A 26,668-nucleotide genomic window follows, 5' to 3' on the forward strand; every position below is an offset into this window, starting at 1 on the left:
AGAGAGAATAAATAATAATAACAACAGTAATAAAAGGAATCTAAGTGATAAACTGATATATATATATATATATATATTGATTTAAGACTTGCATTTACACTATACAGCTTCTCAGAAGTAAATACAAGCCCAAAGGGCTACAAAAGCCACTATATACTTTACTATAACAAAAATAATGTACAAACACAAAAGAACATAGCCTAGTTCGTCAAGCTACATCACAGAAATGTGCACGCGTCGCATACACAGGAAACATCATGTACTTCAAACTCCCGCACTGCACGACCATCATCGGTGTGAAAATCCAAAGCAGCCACAATGAGGGAAAACATGCAAACAGATGCAAATAGTCCATGATGCATGGCTTAAGTCTAAGGATGCAACTAGCAACTGATCTAAGTCTCATGAGGTTTAAATGCTACTGTAACAGGTATGATATCCTCAGTTCTAGAATCACGCATCGAACCCTAAGAATACCACTTTGCTACGGTAGAGACCCGCTGGTACCGGAATTACACATCGGTCCCCAGCGAACCCCCAATGTTAACCCTACTATTTACCCCATTTCGAAAATACTCTTTGGACTTAGGACAATGAATGGCATTCCGGAATCATCCCTTTGAACCTACCACGGGTTATCCAACACCTCACCCCTGTTGGCAACGGTCGTAGCATTGTGTTTATGATAGCCTAACCATATGCATTTCTAACATGGATGTCATATGATTCGATGGTAGATAGTAGAGTAAATCAGTTCCATCGTCAACTCTCAAGCACATCATTCATAGATCACAAAATAACATGCATATGCAATATGGAATGTAACCTAATCATCATGTATACACCTAATGCAAAAGGAAAGCTACAAACATATATGAACATAACTGCTAATATGATGAATGAACAAGGTGCAGCAAGCATAAACATAAATTAATGGAAATAAACACTTTCAAAACAAAGTCAAATTCCACTCACCTTGAGTTGGATGATTATCCAAACTAAAGTAGCTTCCAACTCTTGATAAACCTCAACCAAAATAGAGACTACAACCTATTTAATAGTACATGGTATCAGTAGAAGGTTATAAGACAAACCACAAAAGAGCCCAAACCAAATAGGGCAAAACCAACACAACAGGGGAGGACAGGATGGAGGCTATCCCTTGGGACCGGTTGACCGGTTGGAGGGCTACACCTCCATCTGGTGGTCATAACAGTGCTTGGATTTGGGGTTTATTTTCATGGATCTTACCATGCATAGACCCCAGACCCCAATTTGGCTTAGGGGAGCTAAAGGGAAACACAATTGGGTTGAATCAACCCAAATGCATGTTGGGTTTGAGGGGTTTAACACCAAATTGCCTAACTTCTAGGTTTTGGGATTGGTTTGGATTATAACCTAGCTGAAACCAAAGAAAGGGGAGAAGCAGGCCAGACCAAAGGTTTTGCAGCCTACCTGAGTAAGATTCAGCAGGAGGAGACAGTAGCAGTCAAGACCGGCCAGCTCTTTCCCAGGTTTTCTCTCTCCAGCACCTAAAATCCAGATCTTCTCCAGAGCAGAAATCAGATTCTGATTTGGTAGGACATGAAATCCTAATGCTAAGTGTTGTTTATATACTTAGTCATTTTAAGGGTTGTTTGGTTTGGTTAAGTTAGAATCAGTTTGGTTAATGTGATTCTCTAAACTAATTAAAAGACAATTTAACCCATAAGGACTTATAGTTAAGTCCTAGGATTAATGTCCCATGACATAATTGAGAACCCGGTCATGATAGCACACGTGCAGCTCGGTCCACACGGGGATGTGGGTCCCACAGAAGAAAATTAGTTTTCTGCCAATAATACACAATTAAGACATTAGTTCTATATATGTAATAATGGATTCTTACCTAAAACCCGGCCTAAGAGATTGAGAGGTTTTGTATATGCTCCACTCAACATGTCTCGCATGCAAAACTTATGTGGGGGTCCCATTGGGTTCTTCAGACTCAATAATGGCTAACTGAGTTGGCTCTTTGGAATCTTCCATAGGTGAGTCAAGGGATTGGTCCGAATCCACAACCGATACAGCCCACAACATTGAGGCATACATGGGTCTCACATTTTGTGTGTGTGTGTGTGGGGGGGGGGGTGGGGGGAGGGGAACGGAGGAGGATGTCAGGGATTCCTGGTAGGATAAATTCTTGCTCTTCATCTATTCGGAATTCTAGTCTAGAAAGAACGGAGAAATTATTGGAAAGGTAGAGAGAAGATATATAGGCATAATTTTTATTACTTCTCTTTTTAAAAAAAAAAAAAAAACAGTACACTTATGTGTATGCTTCCTATCTTGCATGTCCTATCGTCTATTGCTAACAAGATGGAGAAGCTCTTGAGGTTATCTTTTGAGAAGGGAATTGGGGGAAGAGAAAAGTGAAAATGTTTCAGCTTGAGAGGTGGAATTAGGTTTTTCGACTGAAGATGGTTGGCAGGCAAGAGTGTTCAGCTTCTGCATAGGGGCTATGGCAAAATTGCTGTTTGGTAATGATGCGAGGAATTGTAGAGAGGTTAGTTCTCCTCATAGAATATTTTAAATCGTGTATGGGATTTATTTCAACAAGTCAACTTTCATGTTGGTGATGACGAGAAGATCAGATCCTCAGAAGATCAACGGACTGGAGAGGGACGTCCACAAGATGTATGACCTAAAAAAGAGCAACCCAGTGCACAAGGCTCCCGCTACTACAGGGTTTGGGAGGGGCAAATGTAAGCAGCCTTACCCCCTGCTTCGCAAGAGAGGCTGTTTCCAAGCACAAGATGTATGACATATAGACGACTCTAAAATCTGTACACTGGCAAAGAGGTAGCTTTGGATAACTTTTTCTCAATTCAGAATTGTTTCATCACATGGAATCCTATTCTCATCAGGTGCATTTCTTCGCCGGGAAGAACATGATTCTTTATGTCCATACCGAAAGTTGACTACTTTAAATATTATACCGAGGAATATTCATAGGAAGACATATTTTACCCAGGAATTCTGGTTTTCTTTTCTATGTAATGTGCTTTTTTCCCCCTGTAACATGAGGATTTGATATATACGTTATTCGGGCAGCTGGCCATTCTTCTGTAAAAACATGGATTCATATTGATTAAGAAAATAGTGAACAATTGTTGGTTTGCCTTTGCTTTTCTGAGCTTTCTCTGTTCAGTGTCTGGCTCTCTTGTTTGGTTTTTGTTGTAATATGGGTTCAGGGGTAGAATAGTCATAAGGGTATTTCTGTCCTTGTACTCATTCCAGAATGTTCTTCTCTTTATTATAAATAAAGATGGCTGTAGTCACTCTGACTCAAGCCAGTATTCACGGGATGCCACATGGTATCGAAGACAAAAATATTTCGGAATATGGGAATTGAAAATTCTTTCCTTTTTTCCTTTTTTTCTCTTTCTCTCTTCTTCTTCGTGATTCTAACCTAAGGACAGCCACCACCGCCAGCCTCCCACCCTCTTACGCCACCACCGCCAGCCCCCGCAGGGCCTCCCACCTCCTTCCGCCTCCACCGCCACACCCGCAGGCCTCTCGCCTTTCCATTTTTTCTCGTGAGAGGGTCTCTCCCCTTGCCGTTAATTTTTCCCCATCCTTGGTGGTGAGTTGACTCCCACCGAGGGTCCTTTTTTTTTTTCCTCATGATCTAATTTTTTTTTGGAGGCCTTGTCTTTGGATTATGCGAATTTTTTTTTCCAGCCAACATGCCTGACGTTTCAGAGATCACTTCTGCCTTTTCTGGTTCTGATGGTTCGGCACAACATGACTTTATACCGTTTCCGGTGAACACCATCAAGTTAAATGGCAGCAATTATCTTATGTGGCCTCGATCATGTTTGTTTGCTATTGGTTCCCGTGGCCTATCTGGCTACATCACGATTACCACGGTCAGGCCTACTGAGGCTGGTTCTGCATAGGGTCGTTGGATGAATTTTAATTTCTTGGTGATGTCGTATCTAGTTAATTCCATGGACCAAGAAATTGCTGAGTGATACCTTATTCTTGATTCGGCTGCAAAAATATGGAAGACAGCCAAAAATACTTATTCTCAGGTTGGGAACGCTGCCCAATACTGTGAACTCTGTCAAAAAATCCACTCTACAAAATAGCTGGAGTTGAGACTTTCTCAGTATTACAATACCATGTGTACGATGTGGCAGCAGTTGAATTTTCTGGGCACCTTCACTGCAACTAGTGATGTTGACGCCACGGCCTACCGAAAGTGGGAGGATGGTTTACGTGTCTTTGATTTCTTGGCTGACCTGAATATTGAGTTTGATCATATCCGGTCGAATATTTTAAATCGCGAACCTCTACCAACTCTTGAATAGGCCTATGCGATTCTTTCAGCTGAGGACAGTCGACATACAGCCATGGTTCACCCTGTTACTCAGGAGCGCTTGGCTCTTATTTCTGGTTCACAGTCTTCCTGTGGGGGCTCTTCTCGTTCTGCTAATACTGATCGGACGTCTGGTGATCGTCCTCCCATTAAATGCGATCACTGTGGGAAGGAATGGCATACGAAGGACCGCTGTTGGAAGCTTCATGGTCGCCCTGCAGGCACTCACGGGCGTGGGAGGGGTGGTTCCAATCGGCCTAATAGCACCCGTGCTCATCAGGCAACTACTGAGGACCAGCCTGATCCTTCTCTGTCATAGGTTATGGCGGATTTGCAAAATTTATGGGATATGGTGACTCGTTTGGACACATCTTAATGTAGCCTAGGTGAAATAAATCTCACTTAGGACCAGGTTCTGTTTTAGGGTTGGCCGAATGGGCAGTTTAGGGTAACTACGGCAAAATTAGGGTTAGGAATGGGAGATTGAGTTAGGGTTTTATTGGGTAATGGTCTGCAGAATTTTAGGAGTCTATTAGAATAGGTTTTAATGAGGTTTGAATAAGAAATAGAAATTCAGAAATATTAGGGTTAGGGTTTTGGGTTTCCAGATTTAGGATCTAAGCTGAAACTAGGGTTAGGAGCAGATTTAGGGGCTGGGCTTTAGGTCGAGTTTTCCTAGCAGAGAGGGGGTGGTTCGGCTGGACTTTGGTGGGGTTTTGATGGCTGGTTAGGCCTAGGCAGATCTTAGGGTTTCTGGGTTTTTATGTTGAGGGAGGGAATTAGGGTTTGTAGTGGATAGGTGAGGCTGCAACTGAGATCGAGTGGGAGGGTTACTGTGATGGACCTGTGGTTAGGTTTTGAGTGTAATCTGATGAGGGAATAGGGCTGTGATGAATGTAGATGAAGCTAGGGTTTGGGGAAGTCGATTAGGTTAGATGGAAGTAAGAAGAAGAGATGATAAAGTTGCAGGAAATTGTAACTCTTACTGGAATTGCAGAATTTCAGCAGCAGCAACCTTGAAGAACTTGAAGGAAGAAGAAGACGAACCTCCCGATCTGCAAGATGCAAGGAGTCGCCGGATTACTCCAGCCCTAGCCCTTGATATTACTCACAAGGGGCCTTGATATGACACACAAGACGAGAGAAGAGCAGCGATCATGGCGGCAGCAAAGAAGAAGAAACAAAATTTCAAACATAATAGGTGGGGAGCCTCCCACGATTCTACTATTTATAATAATAAAGGGGGGCCTAAAGGCCTTACAAATAATCAATCTAAAGCAATCCTAATCAGATTAGGAGTTGGGATTCCTAATCTGAATCCTAATTATAAAACATAGAATAGACTTATACTCTAAATAGGAGTATAAGTGTAAACAACTAAAACAAATAAAATAAAATACTAATCCCTCTAAAATCGTGGAGGGGAACTAAGAAGATAAACCATGAAAAAGACTGTTTTAACCCTAGGCTAAAAGAACAAACAAATAAAAAGGTTCCAACGAAAAAATCAAAGAACAGCCAAATTAATCATGGTTTCGGCTTCTGCATCAACTCTCCCCGACTTAGAAACATTCATCTCCGATGAATGGGTGAAATCCATGCAACGCTCTGGCAACTTGGGGCTGAGCTTGTTGACTTCATGAATGGGAGTCCACGTACCATGCTTGTGTGAAGAAACTCGTCCACGAACCTTGTGATGAGGAGGAGGAAGTAACATGTGGGCAGCAGCTTCAACACTTCCCTGGCAGAATTCTGTTGAAGTTATAACAGTGGGAATATGGTCTTCAAGTCGTGGGGCCTTCTCTTTGAAGAACCAAGGGGGCATCACAAAATCAATGTGTTCAACCTCCAAAGGGTCTTCAATATTTATAACCTTCTCATTCAGCCCCACCTCTTCAAGAACAGCAACTTGCTTGATACTGTCTCCCTGTGAAATGTTCCCAATTACCTTGTCACAATCAACCACATCATCCATGAGAACTGGAGCAATTGTATGGACACCTTGAGCACCACCATCTAGATCTTCAAGGTGACGGTCTAAGTCTTCATCACTATCAGGGGGTAGTGCATATATGCCATGCTCATCGTGCTCTTCAGAGGTTTCCTCTGCCTTGGCAGCCACATTAATAGGTCTATGCTTTTGTGGGCAATCTTTGGCATAGTGCCCAAGTTCATTGCAATGGAAACACTTGTGGGGTTCATTGCTGTCCATGGAAACTTTACCTTTATAATCAGCACGTGGAGGACGGGAAGAACTACCAGTGGAGTAGCCTGATCGAGTAGGACCAGCAGTAGAATTTCCAGTTCGATTGTGACTAGTGGTAGTAGACTTGAATGCTGAAAAAGTTTTGACAGTACCCTCAGTGGAAGAATCAAATCCTCTATTCCCAACCAATAATTCTTGACCTTCAATGCCTTCTCAAAACAATCCTTGACGTCCGAACATCCACAACGCCAATAGCCCGAGGATGTCGGATCTCAATCCCAACCGGAATCGGGACAACATCCGAGTAGCACTTTCTATTGTGTCGGTGCGAGATGAGAGAGAGTCAAACTTTTGCATGTACTCGGATACGTCATGTTCCCTTGACGAAGGGAGTTGAATTGATCTTGCATCCGAGCGGTGTAGTGTCTTGGTAAGTACTTCTCTTTCAAATCATACTTCATATCCTCCCGGTTGGTAGGTGCTTTACCTTCACGTTCGATGTCCCGCTCGCCTTGCGCCACCATTCTCGAAGCAGAACCAATTAGTTTAGTGCGTGCGGTCTCATCTTTCGGTCTTCGGCAAATCATACCATCAAAGTAGTCATCTAGGGCAGCAAGCCGGTCATAGAATTTTTGTGGATCACCATGCCCATCATACTCTTTCAATTCTAGCTTGACCTTACGTGTATCGAACTGCCGGTTAGTAGCTTCATCTCCAGTGAAGTAGGACCTCAAATATTCCTCAAAGTTAGGTCTTCGAGGTGCTTCAGAAGTTCTGTCCCTGTCTTCTCTGTAGTCATCTCTGTCATACCTACGTCGATCCCTGTAGTCTCGGTCATGTCTAGACTGATCTCTATGGTCCCTGTGACGTCTGGGATGACTTCTATGATATCCATCCCTTCCCAGAGTTCCATGTACTTCAGAATGAACTTGGAATCTGTCTTCCTCTACATATAGAGGGTTGCTTACAAGAGGCACAGCTTGCCTTTGTTCTATTGTTGTCATTCGATCACCAAGAACTTGCTGGTCTGTTGAGATCTTCTGCAGCATAGCCATGATTGCAGCAAGGGAATCAGGTTGGGGTGGTCGTGTGGGATCCATAGCAGGGCTGCCATGTTCAGCCATGGCTTTGATACCAATTTAATGTAGCCTAGGTGAAATAAATCTCACTTAGGACCAGGTTCTGTTTTAGGGTTGGCCGAATGGGCAGTTTAGGGTAACTACGGCAAAATTAGGGTTAGGAATGGGAGATTGAGTTAGGGTTTTATTGGGTAATGGTCTGCAGAATTTTAGGAGTCTATTAGAATAGGTTTTAATGAGGTTTGAATAAGAAATAGAAATTCAGAAATATTAGGGTTAGGGTTTTGGGTTTCCAGATTTAGGATCTAAGCTGAAACTAGGGTTAGGAGCAGATTTAGGGGCTGGGCTTTAGGTCGAGTTTTCCTAGCAGAGAGGGGGTGGTTCGGCTGGACTTTGGTGGGGTTTTGATGGCTGGTTAGGCCTAGGCAGATCTTAGGGTTTCTGGGTTTTTATGTTGAGGGAGGGAATTAGGGTTTGTAGTGGATAGGTGAGGCTGCACGAGATCGAGTGGGAGGGTTACTGTGATGGACCTGTGGTTAGGTTTTGAGTGTAATCGATGAGGGAATAGGGCTGTGATGAATGTAGATGAAGCTAGGGTTTGGGGAAGTCGATTAGGTTAGATGGAAGTAAGAAGAAGAGATGATAAAGTTGCAGGAAATTGTAACTCTTCTCGGAATTGCAGAATTTCAGCAGCAGCAACCTTGAAGAACTTGAAGGAAGAAGAAGACGAACCTCCCGATCCGCAAGATGCAAGGAGTCGCCGGATTACTCCAGCCCTAGCCCTTGATATTACTCACAAGGGGCCTTGATATGACACACAAGACGAGAAGAAGCAGCGATCATGGCGGCAGCAGAAGAAGAAACAAAATTTCAAACATAATAGGTGGGGAGCCTCCCACGATTCTACTATTTATAATAATAAAGGGGGGCCTAAAGGCCTTACAAATAATCAATCTAAAGCAATCCTAATCAGATTAGGAGTTGGGATTCCTAATCTGAATCCTAATTATAAAACATAGAATAGACTTATACTCTAAATAGGAGTATAAGTGTAAACAACTAAAACAAATAAAATAAAATACTAATCCCTCTAAAATCGTGGAGGGGAACTAAGAAGATAAACCATGAAAAAGACTGTTTTAACCCTAGGCTAAAAGAACAAACAAATAAAAAGGTTCCAACGAAAAAATCAAAGAACAGCCAAATTAATCATGGTTTCGGCTTCTGCATCACATCTTCTTCGGCATTTGTATCTCCTTCCATGGCTGCCTCGGCTCTGTCTTTGCCTACTACTCACAATACACCTTCTTCCACAGGTATTTCATTTAGTGGGAACTGCACCTCTGTCATGCCCGATTCTTGGGTAATTGACTTAGGGGCAACCGACCATATGACCGGTTCCTCCTCTTTTTATTCCACATATTTCCCTTTATCTGGTCAGAGTAAGGTTCATGTTGCTGATGGATCTCTTTCTCCTATCTCGGGAAAGGGATCTATGGAGTGTTCTTCCTCTCTTACCCTTTCATCTGTGTTACATGTTCTGAAGTTCACTACTAATTTGCTTTCCATTAGTAGCATAATTAAGGATTTAAACTGCAAGGTAACTTTTTTTACAACCCATTGTTTATTTCAGGACTTGGCAACGGATAGTACGATTACATGTGGTAAGGTGGTTGGTGGTCTGTACGTGCTTGACGGCTCCCGGGCAGCTTTGACATCTCAGCCTGTATCTTTTGATTTTGATTCTGCACTTTTTGAATTGAATAATTGGCATTGTCGTTAGGGAAATCCTCCGATTGGTGTTTTGTCGAATTTATGTCTTAGTTTAGCGAAAAGATGTAATAAACATAATTTTTCTTGTGATGCTTGCACTTTGGCAAAGCAAACTAGGATCATTTTTTCAATTTCTGATAATAGAATCTTGCATCCTTTTGGTTTGATACATTCTGATGTGTGGCGCCCTGCCCGTTGTGCCTCAAGCTCTGGGTTTCGATGGTTTGTCACTTTCATTGACTGTTTCAGCTGGACGACTTGGGTGTATTTGATGCATAGTAAAAGTGACGTTTTCACATGTTTTACTTTATTTCATAAGATGGTTGAGACGCAGTTCGATGCCAAGGTCAAGATTCTCCGGTCAGATAATGGGAAGGAGTATATGGATGGTGCCTTTCGATCATATTTGGACGGCCATGGGATCATTCATCAAACCTCTTGTGTTGACACTCATGTTGAAAACGGGGTGGTTGAATGCAAGAACCGACATCTTTTGGAGGTTGCTCATTCTCTTATATTCACTATGGCTGTTCCTCCTCGTTTTTGGGCTGACGTTGTCCTTACAGCCACATATCTTATCAATCGACTTCCATCCTGTGTTTTGGATGGCCGCTGCCCATTGGATGTGCTTTGTGGGAAATCGACTTTTGTTATGTCCCCCAAAGTATTTGGCTGTGTTGTGTTTGCTAGGAATCACCATGTACATGGCAAGTTTGATCCCAAGGGGCTGCGATGCATATTTCTTGGTTATTCTGCTACCCAGAAGGGGTATAAGTGCTATCATCCTCCTACCCGAAAAGTTTTTGTCACTATGGATGTAGTGTTCCGGGAGTCTGAAGCTTACTTTAAACAGCGGAACCTCTACAGGGGAGATTATAAGTGGTGAAGAGGTCCCGCTGATTGCTCCTCTAGACATTGAGATACCTACTATAGAGGATGTTTCTATTGGATTTGAAGATGGAGTTACAAGTCAAGAACAAGAAGTGGGACAGCAACAACAGGCAAAGGAAAATGTGTACGCTCGGGGAACTGATTTTCCTTTGAACGCAAACTGTACAAAGAGACCACCACCACTGATCCTACTCAATCGGCATCTGTTCCTACTCCAAGTCTTGCTCCTAGTCAGATTTCTGGTAAGCCTCTTCTTGATCCCAGTCTTGATTTACCCATTGCTGTTCGAAAATCAATGAGGAGTTGTACATTGCACCCTATTGCTAAGTTTGTGTCATACAACTCACTAACTCCTGCTTTCTATGCCTTTGTATCTTCTTTATCCTCTGTTTCCATCCCTAACAATTGGCAGGAGGCAATAGCCAAACAGAAATGGAAGGATGCGATGAATGAAGAAATGCATGCCCTTAAGAAAAATTAGACCTGGGATTTGGTGAGTCCTCCACTAGGAAAAGAACCTGTTGGTTGTAAATAGGTTTTTGTTGTGAAGCACAAGGCTGATGGCTTAGTGGAAAGGTATAAAGCAAGACTTGTTGCCAAAGAGTTTACTCAAACCCAAGGAATTGACTATCAAGAGACCTTTGCTCCTGTAGGAAAGATGAATGCTGTACGGGTCATTATCTCTTGTGCTGTGAATCAAGGATGGGAACTCCAACAACTGGATGTGAAGAATGCCTTCTTGCATGGAGATTTGTAAGAAGATGTCTGCATGGAGATACCTCTTGGTTTTACTTCTTCAGAAACTCAGGGAAAGGTATGTAAGCTGAAAAAGGCCCTATATGGTCTGAAACAGTCACCAAGGGTATGGTTTGGCCGGTTCCATAAGGCTATGATTGCTTATGGGTACAAGCAGAGCAATGCTGATCACATATTGTTTGTTAAGAAGATAGGACAACAAGTGACAATGTTGATTGTCTATGTTGATGACATAGTAATCACAGGCAGTGATGCACAGGAAATCCAGAAGTTGAAGACTTATTTGGGCGCCGAATTTGAAATCAAAGATTTGGGTAGATTAAGGTACTTCCTAGGGATTGAGGTTGCCTATTTAGCTAAGGGCATATCTCTCTCTCAAAGGAAATATACCTCTGATTTATTGAAAGAAATAGGGATGCTTGGGTGTAAACCAGCAAATACCTCGTTGGAGCCCAACACACATTTGAAGAGTAAGGAAGGTGACCCGGTGGACAAAGGCAGTTATCAGAGGTTATTTGGTCGATTGATCTACCTCTCACATACCAGGCCAGATATCACATTTACTGTAAGCCTTGTCAGCCAATACATGCATGATCCTCACTCTTCTCACTTGGAAGCAGCATACAGAGTTCTCCGTTACCTCAAGTCATGTCTTGGGAAAGGAGTCTTGTTCTCTCCACATAGCCATCTCTGGATAGAAGCGTACACTGATGCAAATTGGGCTTGCAGTCCTAATGATAGGAAGTCCACATCTGGGTATTGCATATTTGTTGGAGGAAACCTAACTACTTGGAGAAGCAAAAAGCAAGCTGTTGTGGCTCGATCTAGTGTTGAAGATGAGTTCTGAGCGATGGCGCAGGGTATTTGCGAGCTTCTTTGGCTAAAGGGGCTTCTTCAAGATTTGGGGATGCATCCTGATCTTCCTATGCGGCTCTACTGTGACAGCAAGTCTGCAATCAGCATTGCTCACAACCCGGTTCAACATGATCGTACCAAACATGTTGAGATTGACTGGCACTTCATTAAAGAGAAGTTAGAACAAGGAATAATTTGTATCCCATTTATTCAGTCTAGTGAACAACTGGCTGATGTCCTTACCAAGGGAATCAGTATTAAGTTATTTTTTCCTATAATTAGCAAGTTGGGCATGTTTGATATGTATGCACCAACTTGAGGGGGAGTGTTGTAATATGGGTTCAGGGGTAGAATAGTCATAAGGGTATTTCTGTCCTTGTACTCATTCCAGAATGTTCTTCTCTTTACTATAAATAAAGATGGCTGTAGTCACTCTGACTCAAGCCAGTATTCACGGAATTCCACAGTTTTTAATCGGAATGAATTCTTTGTAGCACTTGATTTTGAAAATTATTCTTGTAAGAATTGTTGTTGCTGCTGCTGTTGTAGTTGTAATTGTTTTCGCTGTTGTCATCATTATTGTGGATATTGGCAGTTTGTCACCTATAAATGCATACACTACATTGAAAAATGTGTGAAAAAGAAGATGTAACCCCATAACAGGCACAGATATATGCATGCACACATATTGTAGCATACTTAGCATAGCACACTACCTTTTTTTTTTTTTTGGTTTTCTTAAAAGATGTGTTCATTTCTTTAGTTTAAAAATTTGTACATCATATTTTTGTGTTTCAGATTCTAGGTCCTCGGATTGGGTACCTGCCTTTGTTAGTTCCTCTCATAAAGCCTCATTTCAGTAACACGCTTCCTCCTGGGGTTGACACTGTTTGGTTTGAGTATAAAGGATTGCCCCTGAAATGGTATGATATTCTTTCCTTTGTTGTGCGTTGATATACATTGTTGTAGCCCTTTATAGCTCGAGCTTTTGGGATAAGTGGTTGTAACATGATATCAGAGCCAGGAGGTTTGGTGTTCGATCCCTGGTAAACCGACCCCATTTAGTTGGGATAAGGCTATATTGTTGTTGTTGTGCCCCTTGATGTCACATGATGGTGTCATGTGCAGAGCCGTGTGTGTGTGGGACTGCATGTGCAGGGGGGTGTTGTATGCTGATGTACATTGTTGTAGCCCTAAACAGCTTGAGGTTTTGGGATAAGCGGTCGTAACACTTTCCTTTACCATTCCTGGTTTTCTTTCTAATTTGTGTTGAAAAAATTTCATCAAATAGTTTCATTGGATATAAGGAACAGATGCACTGTTAGAGAGAATATACTTTCCTTGATGGGAAGATTAGAAAGAATCTCACTGATAAAACTGTTTAGTTTATTTTGTCAGGTTAGTAAGAAAAGAAAACACATTTTTTTAATTGAATCATCTATACTTATTCCTTAATTCCTACCAGTTGATTCTAAACTGTTGACCACACATGCCAATGATTTCTCTACTGAATTTTGTACTTTGGTGACACCTTTGGTTTGAGACTTCCCCTGTTAAAAACGTCTGTGGTGTTTCTAATTTGGAAGGCATGTAGTTGTATATCGAGGATTTTAGATTTCTGATTGGGAATAAATCTGTTAGAATAGATTATTTGACTTATGCAATTGAATTAAGAAGAATAAATCAGTAGTTTCAGTATTATGAAACCTTCTGTCTTGAGATGGTTCAAATTGGGGGGTTCATCATGGTTCTCATAACAGCTGCCAAAACACATTGCTATCAGAACTTTTTGATGCAGGATAAGTAGATTGCAAGTAATGGGCCCAACTAAATTCTAGAAGCTATGATAATTTGAAATTTAGGTTCAGATCAAGAAAGAAGGTGTGTCCAGCAAGGGAAATCTGATTATATGGTTCTTAAATCATCAGTCAGATCGGGGCCCATAACAGAACATAATCAGAACAGTGTATAACTCCAGATTTAACATGTCAGACTTATTACTCAAAAGAAAAAGAAAAGAAAAGTTAGACTTGAGCCTGGAATTCCAAATTTGACTTGACAGATTGAAATGAAGATGGAAAGAAAGTAGAAGAAGATTTGAATGTCATTCACCATGAGCTGTATGATAGGTTTGATCATCCCACCCCAGAGAAAAGAAACTAGTGTCTCTCAATGACATGTAATTTCTGTTAGAGATTGTACCATGGGGGTTATATTCTTGGTTAAGTAGTGTAGCTTCATTTCTTATTGTTTCCTATTTCTATTGTAAGTTCTTACTTTTCTATTGTGTTTAGGTCTTAGGCTTAGCAAGGAAAGAGTCCTTTTCCTATTGTAGTTCTGTTTTATTTAATAAATAAAGATCCAGGGGCTGGTACGATAGAATATGTTGTCTATCGTTCAGCTTCTCTTCTTCTCCCTCAATCTCTTTCTCTCTTCTCTCCTCTCTTTTCTATTCCAGTTACTGGTTACAGATTCTGGGTTTGTCACATTGTATCAGAGCTGTAACCACTAAGTTGGGATAAGGCTGAGTGGTTGTTGTAACCACTAACCAATACCTGTTTCTCTCAGTGATTGCCGTTTTGAGAGTCTTTTTGGGTGTCTGGTTTGAAGAAGGAAGCCCTAGTTCATAGAAGAAGAAGAACTAGGGTTTCATATACTGGTTTTGATGAAGATTTAGTATGAAAATCATACTTGGTTATCTGGTAACGTGAGGTTTCTTCTCCTTGCTGCTGATTTCTGGTTCTTGGTGTGCTCCTGCTACGATTTGGTGAATTGATGGCTGCTATTTGCTGCTGTTGGCTATTGATTTCTGTTGGTATCCGTCGATTAATTGTTGTTATCGATTGAAGATGGTATCTACCGCTGATTGCTGCTCTTTGATGCAATTAATTGCTGATGTTGAATTGATTATTTGCTGTTATCGATTGCTCTAAAGCGTTGCTTTGATTGAGTCTCTTGAGAGAAGGCTATTACCGCAGGAATTAATCCCTCGTTGCCGCTTGTGGACAGATTTAAAATTAGGGAAAGCTTGGATGATCTATTCATCCCAAGCACTCTTTATTTATAAGAGTAATAAAACAGTAAACATCTGTATGGTAGCAATGTGGGACTAAACCACATAATACAAAACTAATAAAATAACAAAGGAAAGAGGTCCAGAATACCCCCACGGTATTCTGGCCATATATCTAACACTCCCCCTCAAGTTGGAGCATAGATATCATGCATGCCCAACTTGACTAAGATAGGATGAAACAGCTTGCTACTCAGTCCCTTAGTGAACACTTCAGCCAGTTGATCAGTAGACTTCACAAAAGGAACACAAATGAGGCCGGCCTCAAGCTTCTCCTTGATGAAATGTCGGTCAACCTCCACGTGCTTAGTACGATTATGCTGGACAGGGTTATGAGCAATGCTAATGGCTGCTTTATTGTGACAAGAAAGCATCATGGGAAGATGGACAGCAACACCGATATCCTGTAATAATCCTCTAAGCCACAGAAGTTCACAAATTCCTTGGGCCATCGCACGAAACTCGGCTTCAGCACTGGACCTGGCCACAACATTCTGCTTCTTGCTACGCCATGTGACAAGGTTCCCACCAACAAAGGAACAGTAACCAGAGATAGATTTCCTGTCAGGAGAACCAGCCCAATCGGCATCAGTATAGGCTTCAATCTTAAGGTGACCCGTGGGAGATAGAAGGATTCCCTTTCCTGGAGCAGACTTCAAATACCTCAAAATACGAATTTGCATCCATATGAGAGGAATAGGGATCATGCATGAAGCTCACCAAACTCACAAGCAAGCTGCAATGTCAGGTCGTGTGTGAGAAAGGTAGATTAACTTGCCCACTAACCGCTGATAAACACCCTTGTCAACAGGCTCACCTTCTTTCTCCCTAAGTTTTGTAGTAGCTTCCATAGGAGTATCCGAAGGATGACACCTAGCAGCCCTGTTTGATCAATAGATCAAGGACATATTTCCTTTGAGAAAGAAAGATGCCCTTTCAAGAGCGAGCAACTTCTATCCCTAGAAAATATTTCAGAGGACCAAGATCTTTGACCTCAAACTCACGGCCAAGGAGGAGCTTCAAATCCTCGATAGCATCACCATCATTACCGGTGACCACAATATCATCTACATAGACTATGAGAAGAGTTACCTTGTCACCAACTCGTCGATAAACAAAGTGTGATCAGCATTACTCGCCTATAACTGCTGAAATCATAACCTTGTGAAATCGCCAAACCATGCCCTAGGTGATTGTTTCAGCCCATAAAGTGCACGCTTGATCTACGAGACCTTGCCCTTAGTCCTGTCATCGAGAAGCCTGGTGGAATGTCCATATATACCTCCTCCTCAAGCTCCCATGGAGGAAGGCATTCTTTACATCTAACTGTTGAAGATCCCACCCAAGATTTACAGCAGAGATAGTAGCACCGGACGGTGTTGAGCTTCGCGCAGTGCAAAGGTCTCCCGATAGTCAACTCCATAAGTTTGAGTGAACCCCTTTGCAACCAGGCGTGCCTTATATCGATCCACAGAACCATCGACCTTCTGTTTGACTACGAAGACCCATCTACATCCAACTGGTTTCTTTCCGGAGGAAGAGTCACAAGCTCCCATGTATTATTTTTATGTAGTGCTCTCATTTCTTCCAACATTGCCTTCCACTTTCCATCTGTAGATGCTTCTGCCAAGTTTTAGGAATCGAAACAGAAGAAAGAGAAGATACAAAAGCACGAAAAGATGGAGAAAGAGAACTATAAGAAACAACACGAGATATGGGATGTAAAGTACAAGTCCTAGTACCTTTGCGGTGAGCAATAGGTAGGTCGGAAGAAGAGGGATTACCAGGAGATGGAGGATCTGAATCTGGAGCCGGCAATTGGATGGGTATTGGTGCTAAGGTGGATTGCAACTGCCCTCTGTTGGTTCTGCCCCTTATGTAGGTGAGTATGTTGGAATTGTCAATTCTCTGCTGAAATTCACCAATAGTTCTCTGGACTGGAGTCGGCTCCCCCTGAATAGGAACATTAACAATACTATTTTCTATGGTCTCCCCCTGTAAAGGATTCCCATTAGGTGAGGGAGGAACAGCCGGAGGAGGTTGGACATCATCCAAAGGAGGTTGGGCATCAGTCAAAGGAGGCTGGGCAGCGGTGTGGGTGCCGTCGAAGGAGGCTGGACAGCAGCCGGAGGAACCTCTAGTGGAGGAATCTCAAAGGGCACATCTTCACTAGAACTCTCCCCTTGAAGAGGTGGTGAAGAATAATAAGAAACGGTCTCATGGAAAACAACATCCATACTCACCAAGGTACGACGGGAAGGGGGATGGTAACACTTATAACCTTTCTGGGTTGGAGAATAACCCAAGAAAATACAACGGAGCCCACGAGGCTCAAGCTTGCCTGGAGATCTGGTATCCCTAGCATAACACACACACCCAAATACTTTGGGAGGGACAATAAAGGAGGAATGGCCCAGTAAAATATCAGAGGGGGTACGGGAATTAAGAACCCGAGAAGGGAGCCTATTGATGAGATAGGCGGCAGTGAGAACCGCATCCCCCCAATATTGAGAAGGAACATTCCTCGCAAACATCAAAGCCCGGGCCATTTCCAACAAATGGCGGTTTTTTCTTTCTGCCACACCATTCTGGGCAGGGGTATCAACACAACTAGTTTGGTGAATAATGCCATGATCAGCCAAATATTTTTGAAATTGTGATTCAGTAAATTCGGTTCCATTATCACTTCTCAATATTTTGAGAGTAGCTTGGAACTGAGTTTGAATCATCTTATGAAAATGCTGAAAACATGAGAAAACCTGATTTTTAGTGTGCAAAAGATATACCCAAGTGTTCCGAGAATGACAATCAATAAAAGAGACAAACCAGCGATGACCAGAAATAGAGGGCTTGCGACTAGGGCCCCAAACATCAGAATGTACCAAATTAAAACAAGAAGAACTCCTTTTATTTGAAATAGGATAAGTTGAACGTGTCTGTTTGGCCAGGACACAAGCCTCACAAAAAAAGTCATCCTTAGTATGTAGGGTGACCAAACTAGGAAATAAATGAGCTAAAATTCCTAAAGGGGGGTGACCTAACCGAGAGTGCCACTGGTAAAGTTCAGAAGAGACCAAGGAGTTCTGATGCAGCGGAGAAGGCAATGGTGGTGGAGAGAAGCGACCGTCATCAAGCAGGTACAAGCCACCATGCACTTTACCCAATCCAATCGTCTTCCCAGAGTCCAGATCCTGAAACACACAATGAGATGGAAAAAAAATGACTTTGCAGTTAAGATCACGAGTAATACTACTAATGGAAAGAAGGTTAGTAGTAAAATTAGGAATATGTAAAACAGAAGACAAGGGAAGAGAGGAAGTGCAGTTGATGAGTCCTTTTCCAGATATTGAAGAAAGGGACCCATCAGCCACTTTGACCTTATCTTTCCCAGAAGTGGGAGAATATCTGTGAAACAGACTAGAGGAACCGGTCATATGATCTGTGGCTCCAGAATCTATGATCCAAGGATGGGAAGCCACAGAAGCACAATGACCTACAAATGGAATACCTGACCGGGCAAAGTGTGAACCTGAAGGAGCTGAGGAATTGGCAGTAGCTGATGTAGTAGAGGCAGCAGCAACGGAAGTCCTGAGCATACGTAGGAGGGCCTGTAGATCATCCTGGGATAGACCAGTGTCGAGTAGTAGGGGCTGTAAGTGATCTCGATCCGATGGGCCTTGGTCTTTGTCTTTATCTTTGTCTTGGCAGCCCGTTTAGCTTCAAAATCAGCCGGTTTCCCATGAAGTTTCCAGCACTTCTCTTTGGTGTGATAGGGTTTGTGACAGTGCTCACAAACAACAGTCCCTGTAGTAGAATCACCAAGAGAAGCAGTGCCACTAGGTGCAGAAGGGGTCGGGGCAGCAGCCTTGAGAGCTGATCTATCAGTAATAGGCGGGTGCAACATGGCAGCCCTACGGTTCTCCTCAGATGAAACCAATGCATAAGATTGTTCGAGTGTGGGAAAAGGCTTATGGCCCAACACTTGAACACGAATTGGATCATACTCCACATTCAAGCCAGCCAAAAAATCATAGACCCTGATCTTGTCCACATGCTTCTTATAGGAAGCAATATCAAGCGTAGATGGGTGGAAGTCGGAGAAGTGGTCTAATTGCTGCCCACATGCGTGAGAGTAGCATAGTACTTGAGCGAAAGTTCACCTTGAGTGGTATGGAGGACCTTACGCCTAAGTTCATATACCGGGCATCATTGCCAAGCTGCCCGTAGGTTTCCTTGCAAGCAGCCCAATCCGTGCAGTGTGTCTAGAAGAAGAAAGTTATCTTTGTAAATCGTAGTCATTGAACCAATTAAGTAGGACATGAGAACACCATTATTAGCAAGCCACCTGTCCGAGCGGGGCCTGGGGCGATGGGTTGAACACTAGTGCCATTAATATGGCTGGTGAGACCACGGCCAGCAATGGCAAAAGAGGCAGACCTGGACCATAAAAGGTAATTCGAGCCATCAAGTTTAATAGGATTTGGTGTGAAGCTGTGGTAGTCAGTCTTGTGGTGACCATCGGTAGGTGGCTGATCTGAAGTAGCTGAAGAATCGAGAGAGTCACCCATACTGCCAGTAAAGAAGTCCAATAATGTCTTCAAGTGAAGGCTGAACTAACTCCAAAAATCAGAGACAGCAGCAGTGAAGAGTCCTATATCGATAATGGCAGGGTTTTTTTGAGAAAACCTGAATTGCTGAAATCGATGAGGATAATAAGGAGTCCAAAATTCTGCAGAAAAATGGCTTCAACTGAGGTCAATTAACCCTCTATACTGGAAGAAACAGCCTGCAGAAAAATCAGGAACACTGGGCTGCAACAACTCCAAGATCGATAGGTGTCAGGGTTTTGCAAAAAAACCCTGTGATAGTAGGATCGATCTCAAGGAGGTCTTCAAATCTGTAGATAAGAACTGAACCAATAAAAAAAAGAAATCCTGCTGCAGTTTGTGGTCTTCAAAGGAAGGAGTTAATGCCTTGTAGTTGTTGTAGAAGCAAGCTCCAAAAAAACTGAAGATCCAATATCGCAGACAGGCTTGGCAGGTCCTTATCGAGCAGAATTATAGTGCATAAAAGAGGTAATGGGGGCAGCAACTGGATCGTATGATCACCTCATCAGTGCTGCCCTATATGGGAATGGAGAACAAGGGAGAAGAAAGAGAGAACTAGAAGAGAAGAAGATCGAAAGAGAGAGGGAGAAAAAAACTGAAATTCGAAGGAGGGGTTTTGTCCCTAACTCGAAATCTGCTCTGATACCATGTGGACAGATTTAAAATTAGGGAAAGCTTGGATGATCTATTCATCCCAAGCACTCTTTATTTATAAGAGTAATAAAACAGTAAACATCTGTATGGTAGCAATGTGGGACTAAACCACATAATACAAAACTAATAAAATAACAAAGGAAAGAGGTCCAGAATACCCCCACGGTATTCTGGCCATATATCTAACACTGCTGTTCTGGTTTTACAAAGGAAGAAGAAGATGGCTTCTTTTTTCCTTCATCACTTATCTTTTATTTTAGTTTCCCCAAGTACCCCTTCTTTTTTCCCTTGTTCCCTCATGTCCCATAAATTTGTAGTGCTTCCTAGTTTAGCCTTTGGCCATACATTACTCTCATTACTTGGTTTTCTTGTTTTATCTCTTTAATTTCCAATGTTGCTCCTCTCTTTGTCTTTAATGCCTTCATGAGCATCCAAGAGGAGGTCCCGTGTTGTATGCTCTTTGCCGATGATATCGTTTTGGTGGATGAGACAAAAGAAGGGATTAACGCTAAGTTAGAGTTGTGGAGATCAACCTTGGAAACAAGAGGCTCTAAGATTAGTAGAACGAAGACGGAGTATATGATGTGTAATTTTAGTCACACAATGAGGGATGCTGACATGGTGCGAATTAAGGAAAGAGTGATACCGCAAAGTGACTATTTTAGACATCTGAGGTCAATCATAAATAAAGATGTTGACATAGAAGATGATGTTTCACAGAGAATCAAAGTGGGATGGTTGAAGTGGAGAGGTGCGTCCGGAGTGTTGTGTGACCGACATATTCCCTTAAAGGTTAAAGGAAAATTCTATAGGATTGTTGTTCGACCGGCTATGATGTATGGGGTAGAATGTTGGGTGGTCAAGAAGTGTCATATCGAGAAGCTATGTGTAGTAGAGATGAGGATGTTAAGATGGATGCGCGTAAAAACTAGGAAGGCTAAAGTACGGAATGAACGTATTAGAGCTGAGTTGAGAGTTGCCCCGATCAATGACAAGGTCAAATAGAGTCGTTTGAGGTGGTATGGTCATATTCAACGGAGGCCTATGGACGCCCCAGTAAGGAGGAGCGATATGATTCCGATTGAAGGAGCTAAAAGATCTAGGGGCAGGCCTAAAATGACCATAGGAGAAGTTGAGGAAGGACATGCTTAGTCTAAGTCTTGTACCAAGTATGACCTCGGATAGAGCCTATTGGAGGGCAAGGATCCATTTAGTAGACCCCATTTAGCTGAGAGTCTCTTGAGTTGCTGGGCTGTGCCTCTTTCCTCTTACTTTCATATTTCATCTTTCTTTTGTCATCTTCCAGTTTTCATTTCTCATCTCATTTCCCATCCCCCTCTTCCCTTCTCTTCATCCCCCACCCCTTTTTTTTAGGCAGTAGTTTTCCCTATTTTGTTTTGTTTGGATCCATGTAGCCAACCACCCATTAAGTTGGGATAAGGCTGAGTTTGTTGTTGTTTGTTGTTGTTGTACATTAATTAACCTCCCTTCCTAGTTTGTCCCCAAACAATAATTACTAATCTCCTTTGTGTCCCATTTCTTTACCTTTCCAAGTTTACCCCTTTAGCTATGGATTGTGGTTATAATTGGATTTCAAAGAAATAACAGCCATGTCATCCCCTTTTTAATTTTGAGATATTTACAATTCTGCCATTCCTTCCCTTTTGTTTACCCAAGAGCCCCTTGAACATTATGGTTAATTATTAGATTGACACTACTTCATTGTAATTTTGTTTTACCTATCTTGGGTGGGCCATAATTGGGTTTAAATTTGGGATTGCATGGATTAATTCCAAATTTGCCATTATCCTACTTTGGTGACCCATAAGTGAGGCCAGATTCTATAGCATTGCCAGTGGTCTAGTATATTTGCAAATTTATTGCTTTGGTGGGCCCCAATTCACATTTGTTTGGGATTTGAAATTTTTTGAAGATTGGTACTTGCATGGAGATTATTTGCGCTACAGTGAGGGAGAGATTGGAGATTAATTGCTACTGTTGATTATTGGATTTTTTTTTTTTGTGATGCTCATCCTTTGAGATCCTGATTACTAGTCATGGTTTGTCCATATGTAATGCTACATGTGAGGGAGAGGTTAAAGACTATTATTCTTATTTGCTCAAGTCATCAGTTGAAGATTTATCTGTTCTTGTAATCTGCTCATTAGCATAGTTGTCACGACGTCTAGATGAACCAAGGCGTTGGAGAGGGCCTGGACGCAAGGCGACACCAATAAGAGACTAAGTCGACCAAAACGCTAGCCTACGCGATTAAGACAACACTAGTTGTCAAGCCGCCTAGATGCCAATGCAGTCACCTAAGTGACATCTTGACACTATGCTTATCAGTTGAAGATTATTATTATTTATTTGTTCGTGTTGTCAACAACAATTTATCTATGAAGATGGTAGTCAACGTTACATAGTTATTTGATCTACAACAACCTGATGCTGAATTATTTGGTCTACAACAACCTTATTAATGTAGTCCTAGATTGGTAGAAGACAAACTAGGAGCCAGTAAATCAGGATTTGATATGAATTGTAAGGGAAGAAAGTTATTGGCAGCAGCTTTTTGTTGAAGTAGCTTGAATAAATATTGAATCTTTGAACTTGAACTTGAATAAAAATCAGATCTTAAACAATATTATTCCCAAATTAAAGCCTACCTATTCTATTAGACCACAACCAAACTTGGACTTGGTTCTCGGTTGGGGCTCTCAAACAAGTTTGGCCCAGCCCAATGAAGCGCTCCAGCTTGCCTACATGACAATTTTCCACATTGAGTGACATAGGATTCTAATTAGCCTTCAAAGTGTAGTACGCAAGGGCTTTTATGAGAGGGATTTGCTGCTGCTCTAGTATAGGAGAGGGTGAAGGGAAAGTGGAAATTATGCTTAGATCTTTAGGGTGAAACTAGTATTAGAGTTGAGTTGTATAAGTGGTTGACAGAATGAATAGGCTAGGGTTTTAGAGCATTAGAGGTTTGGAGAAGTTGAAGAGGTTAGGGAGCTGTTATGGCTTGAGAGAAGATAGAATTAGTGAAAACCAGCACAATGGACTAGGGTGTGCAAGAGCTGAGATGGGGTTATTTAAGGCTAAACTGATAGGTTTAGATAGGGGTGGAAATCAACTGGGTATTCGGTTTGGTTCCAAAGAGTGCTGTCGTGATCCGGAACCGAACCGAACCGATAATTGAATCGGTTCTGAAAATTGATATCCCAACCAAACATGCTGGGTTTGGCTCGGTTTCGATTCTTAGTCGGTTCTTACACAGTTCGGTTCTGGTTCATGTGCTCGGTTCATATATATATATTTATAGTATTATAATTATAATGTATTAATATTATAATATATTAGTACCCAAATTCGGTTCGGTTTGAACCATAACTGAACTGAATTCGGTTCGGTTTGAACCATAACCGAACTGAATTCGGTTCCTACATTTCAGATCCGGATTATATCCAAATTCTATTTGGCTTGGTTCTATTTGGTTTATTCAGTCTGGTTTCGGTTCCCATTTGACACCCTTAGGTTTAGAAGGTGGTAAAGGAGGAGGAGGAGGAGAAGTAGAAAGAGAATCACTCTGGAATTCACTTTCCACACATCAGCTCATAAGTTAGAGAGAAAAACCACTTCCTATAACCTAGCAAAAAATTTTTTTTTTGGGGTGGGTGGGAAAGCAGGGTACAGGCGTAAAGCTCAGTCCAAGTCTTGATAGGAACTGCACTTTCCAATCCATCCACATGGCCAGTTGGATGGGGGTGAAATTTTCTGGACAATCCCTAATGTCCCCTGCTCACATGTAAAGTTTTAGCACAAACGGAGTTTGCCAAGTGGCAAAACAAAGCATTGAGATATCTGAGACTACCAAAACTGGTGCATGGACCTCCGAGGGGATGCATGGACATACATGGCAGGATAAATGATTTAATTTGAGTTGAAATTGACACCTGGGCAGTTCAGACCATTTCCCAAATATCTAATGGTCCGAATTGCCACATCAGGCTTCCATGTCACAAAATTACACATGCTACATGATATGCGCAGGCCAGGAAACTTTTCACCAAAACTGTATCTGCTAAGAAACTGATCCATTAGCGTTGCTCTAATCCTACCAATCACTTTCTGGGGTAAAGATACATCCTTCAACTGTGTTTTCTATACTTTCCTTGTGTGTGAGTTGCTGAAGATAGAATTATCTAGTCTTATTTATGATCTGTGTATCTCATCATCTCCTTCCTTGGGAACTGTTGTTCACCTGCTATCAGGTATTTGTTGGGAACGTTTAGGGTATGCTAATTAGGTGTCCTTTTATTGCTTGCAGGTACATACCAACAGGTGTTCTTTTTGACCTTCTATGCTTAGAACCTGAAAGGCCATGGAATTTAACGGTATGTAATTTTTCTACTTTATTTAGTTTGTAAGTGTGCCGATCTAGTAAGACTCATTTCCTTATGAAGGAACCTATGGAGAACATAAAAAGAATGTTTCCTTTTGAAGGAATCTATGGAGAATATAAAAGTAATGTTTTCATTTTTCCTGAATACTAGCAGCTCATTTTTTTGGGTTACCTCAAAGCTTTGTTTCTTCATTCCCATCCGAAAAGAAAAATGGAAACTAATTAAAAGCTTTATTTAAGGGAATATTTTGAATATCTTTGTAAAAATTAATAGGAACTCTATGGGCTCCATCTGGTGGGATGTAATAAAAGATAAAATGGAAATTTTCCTAATCATTAGCATAATTGTGTGACTAACCAAAAAAAAAAAAAAAAAGATTAATAAATATAGAAACTAAACTGTCCTTAACTTTTCAATCAAAATTTCTGAGATTTTAGACTTTAATTGAAAAATATAGGCAAAAGAGAAAATATACTTCATTTTTCAACTGATATATGATGTTGTTTTTTCTGTTATGCTATTTCTCGTGTATTTTTAAACTATTTTACATTTCCTTATGTTGGAATATGTAATCCAGAATACCATGGGGGTATTCTGGTCCTTTTGGGTAGTTTAATTCCTATGTTATTAGGTTTAAGTCACTGCTCTTAGAGAGACAGTTAGTTAGGGGTAATTATGTCTACAGTCGGCTATGTGGGTTTTAGTCCCACATCGCCTATTTCGGTCCCTTTGTATTTTTCCCTCTATTATAAATAGATAAATAGAGGGGCTTACCTATCAATGAAAATAAGTTATTCCATTCTCTCATTCTCTCTTTCTAACCCACGATTCTGTCAACATGGTATCAGAGCGGGTTTGATCTAGGTTAGAAAAAGAAAAAAAACCCTACCCCATCTCTTCAATCGATCTCTCCCTTCTTCTCTCTTTCTCGGCTTCTCCTTCTTCTGTTTTTTTTTCTTCTCATCCTTGTAAGGGGGCAGCACTAATGAGGTAAATACAATATCCAATGATTTAGTTGCTGCCCTCCTCCATTATATCTATTTTTTTTTCTATTAAAAACTGCTGGAACCATCTCTGCAATTTGGAGTTTCCCAGAATTCTTTGGAGATCAGAACCTTGTCATCATAAAAGGCTAACGTTCCACCATTGGAGCTCCCCTTGCTATCTTTTCCAGCACCTTACTACCTTATTCCAATGTCCTACTTCCCTTTTTTTGCTTTTTTTCCATCTCTCATTAACCATTCCAACCCCTACCCTAATCGATCTCAACTTGTCAGGGTTTTGAATAACCCTGACTCCAATCGATTTTAGGGTTTCCCTTTTCTGATGCTGCTGAATTTTTGGGGGTGATTCCCTACTACTACAAGCTCTACTCGACCTAAGTTTGGACCCTTTCTGATGGCTGGATTTGTTTCTACAGGAAAACTTCCTTAACCTGCTAATTTGGTTACCTACTAAAAACCTTGACTTTCAGGTTTTAGTTTTTGCTAATTTTTGGAGGGCTGATTACTCCAACTACAAGGACCACTCGACCTTAGTATTAGCCTCTTTCCAAGTGTTTGAAGACCCCTAACCTCAATCAATCCTCCTTTTCAGGGTTTTACAAAACCCTGACACATCGATTTTAGGGTTAGGGTTGCTTGCTGCTGCTGGAGTTTTTTGGAGGTGTTTCTATCATCAAGAGGGACATTCTACTTCAACTGTTCATGGCTTGAAGAAGTTCTATTACACAAGATAGCTGCTGTCCTATTTTTTTCTGCAATTTTTGGGGTTTCTCCCTCTTGAAGATCAAGTCTCAAACACAAATAAAGATTGGTTATTCGTATTGGAGATCCATTCAAGCCGCAGAGGACAGCATCTATTCAAATACATCATCAATTTTTGACAAGTCATTATCAAATTTTTTTGAAGCCCCCTTCCTACAATCGATCTCAACTTTCAGGGTTTTTAAAAAACCCTGACTTTAATCGATCTTAGGAGAAGGGATGTCCTATCTTGCTGATTTTTT

General features: G+C 41.5%; 1 protein-coding gene across 2 annotated transcripts in view; it reads left to right on the forward strand.

Moving 5' to 3' along the window:
• Window positions 1–26,668, forward strand: part of LOC122666114 (autophagy protein 5) — a 74,577-nt gene that overhangs the window by 7,027 nt on the left and 40,882 nt on the right. For both annotated transcript variants that reach the window (XM_043862228.1, XM_043862227.1), the window contains exons 2-3: window positions 12,722–12,846; window positions 24,585–24,651. In XM_043862228.1, coding sequence (XP_043718163.1) covers window positions 12,722–12,846; window positions 24,585–24,651 — 192 coding nt within the window. The remainder of the gene's footprint in view (window positions 1–12,721; window positions 12,847–24,584; window positions 24,652–26,668) is intronic.

The sequence above is a fragment of the Telopea speciosissima genome, chromosome 6 (assembly GCF_018873765.1).
Source record: "Telopea speciosissima isolate NSW1024214 ecotype Mountain lineage chromosome 6, Tspe_v1, whole genome shotgun sequence".
NCBI classification, from domain to species: domain Eukaryota; kingdom Viridiplantae; phylum Streptophyta; class Magnoliopsida; order Proteales; family Proteaceae; genus Telopea; species Telopea speciosissima.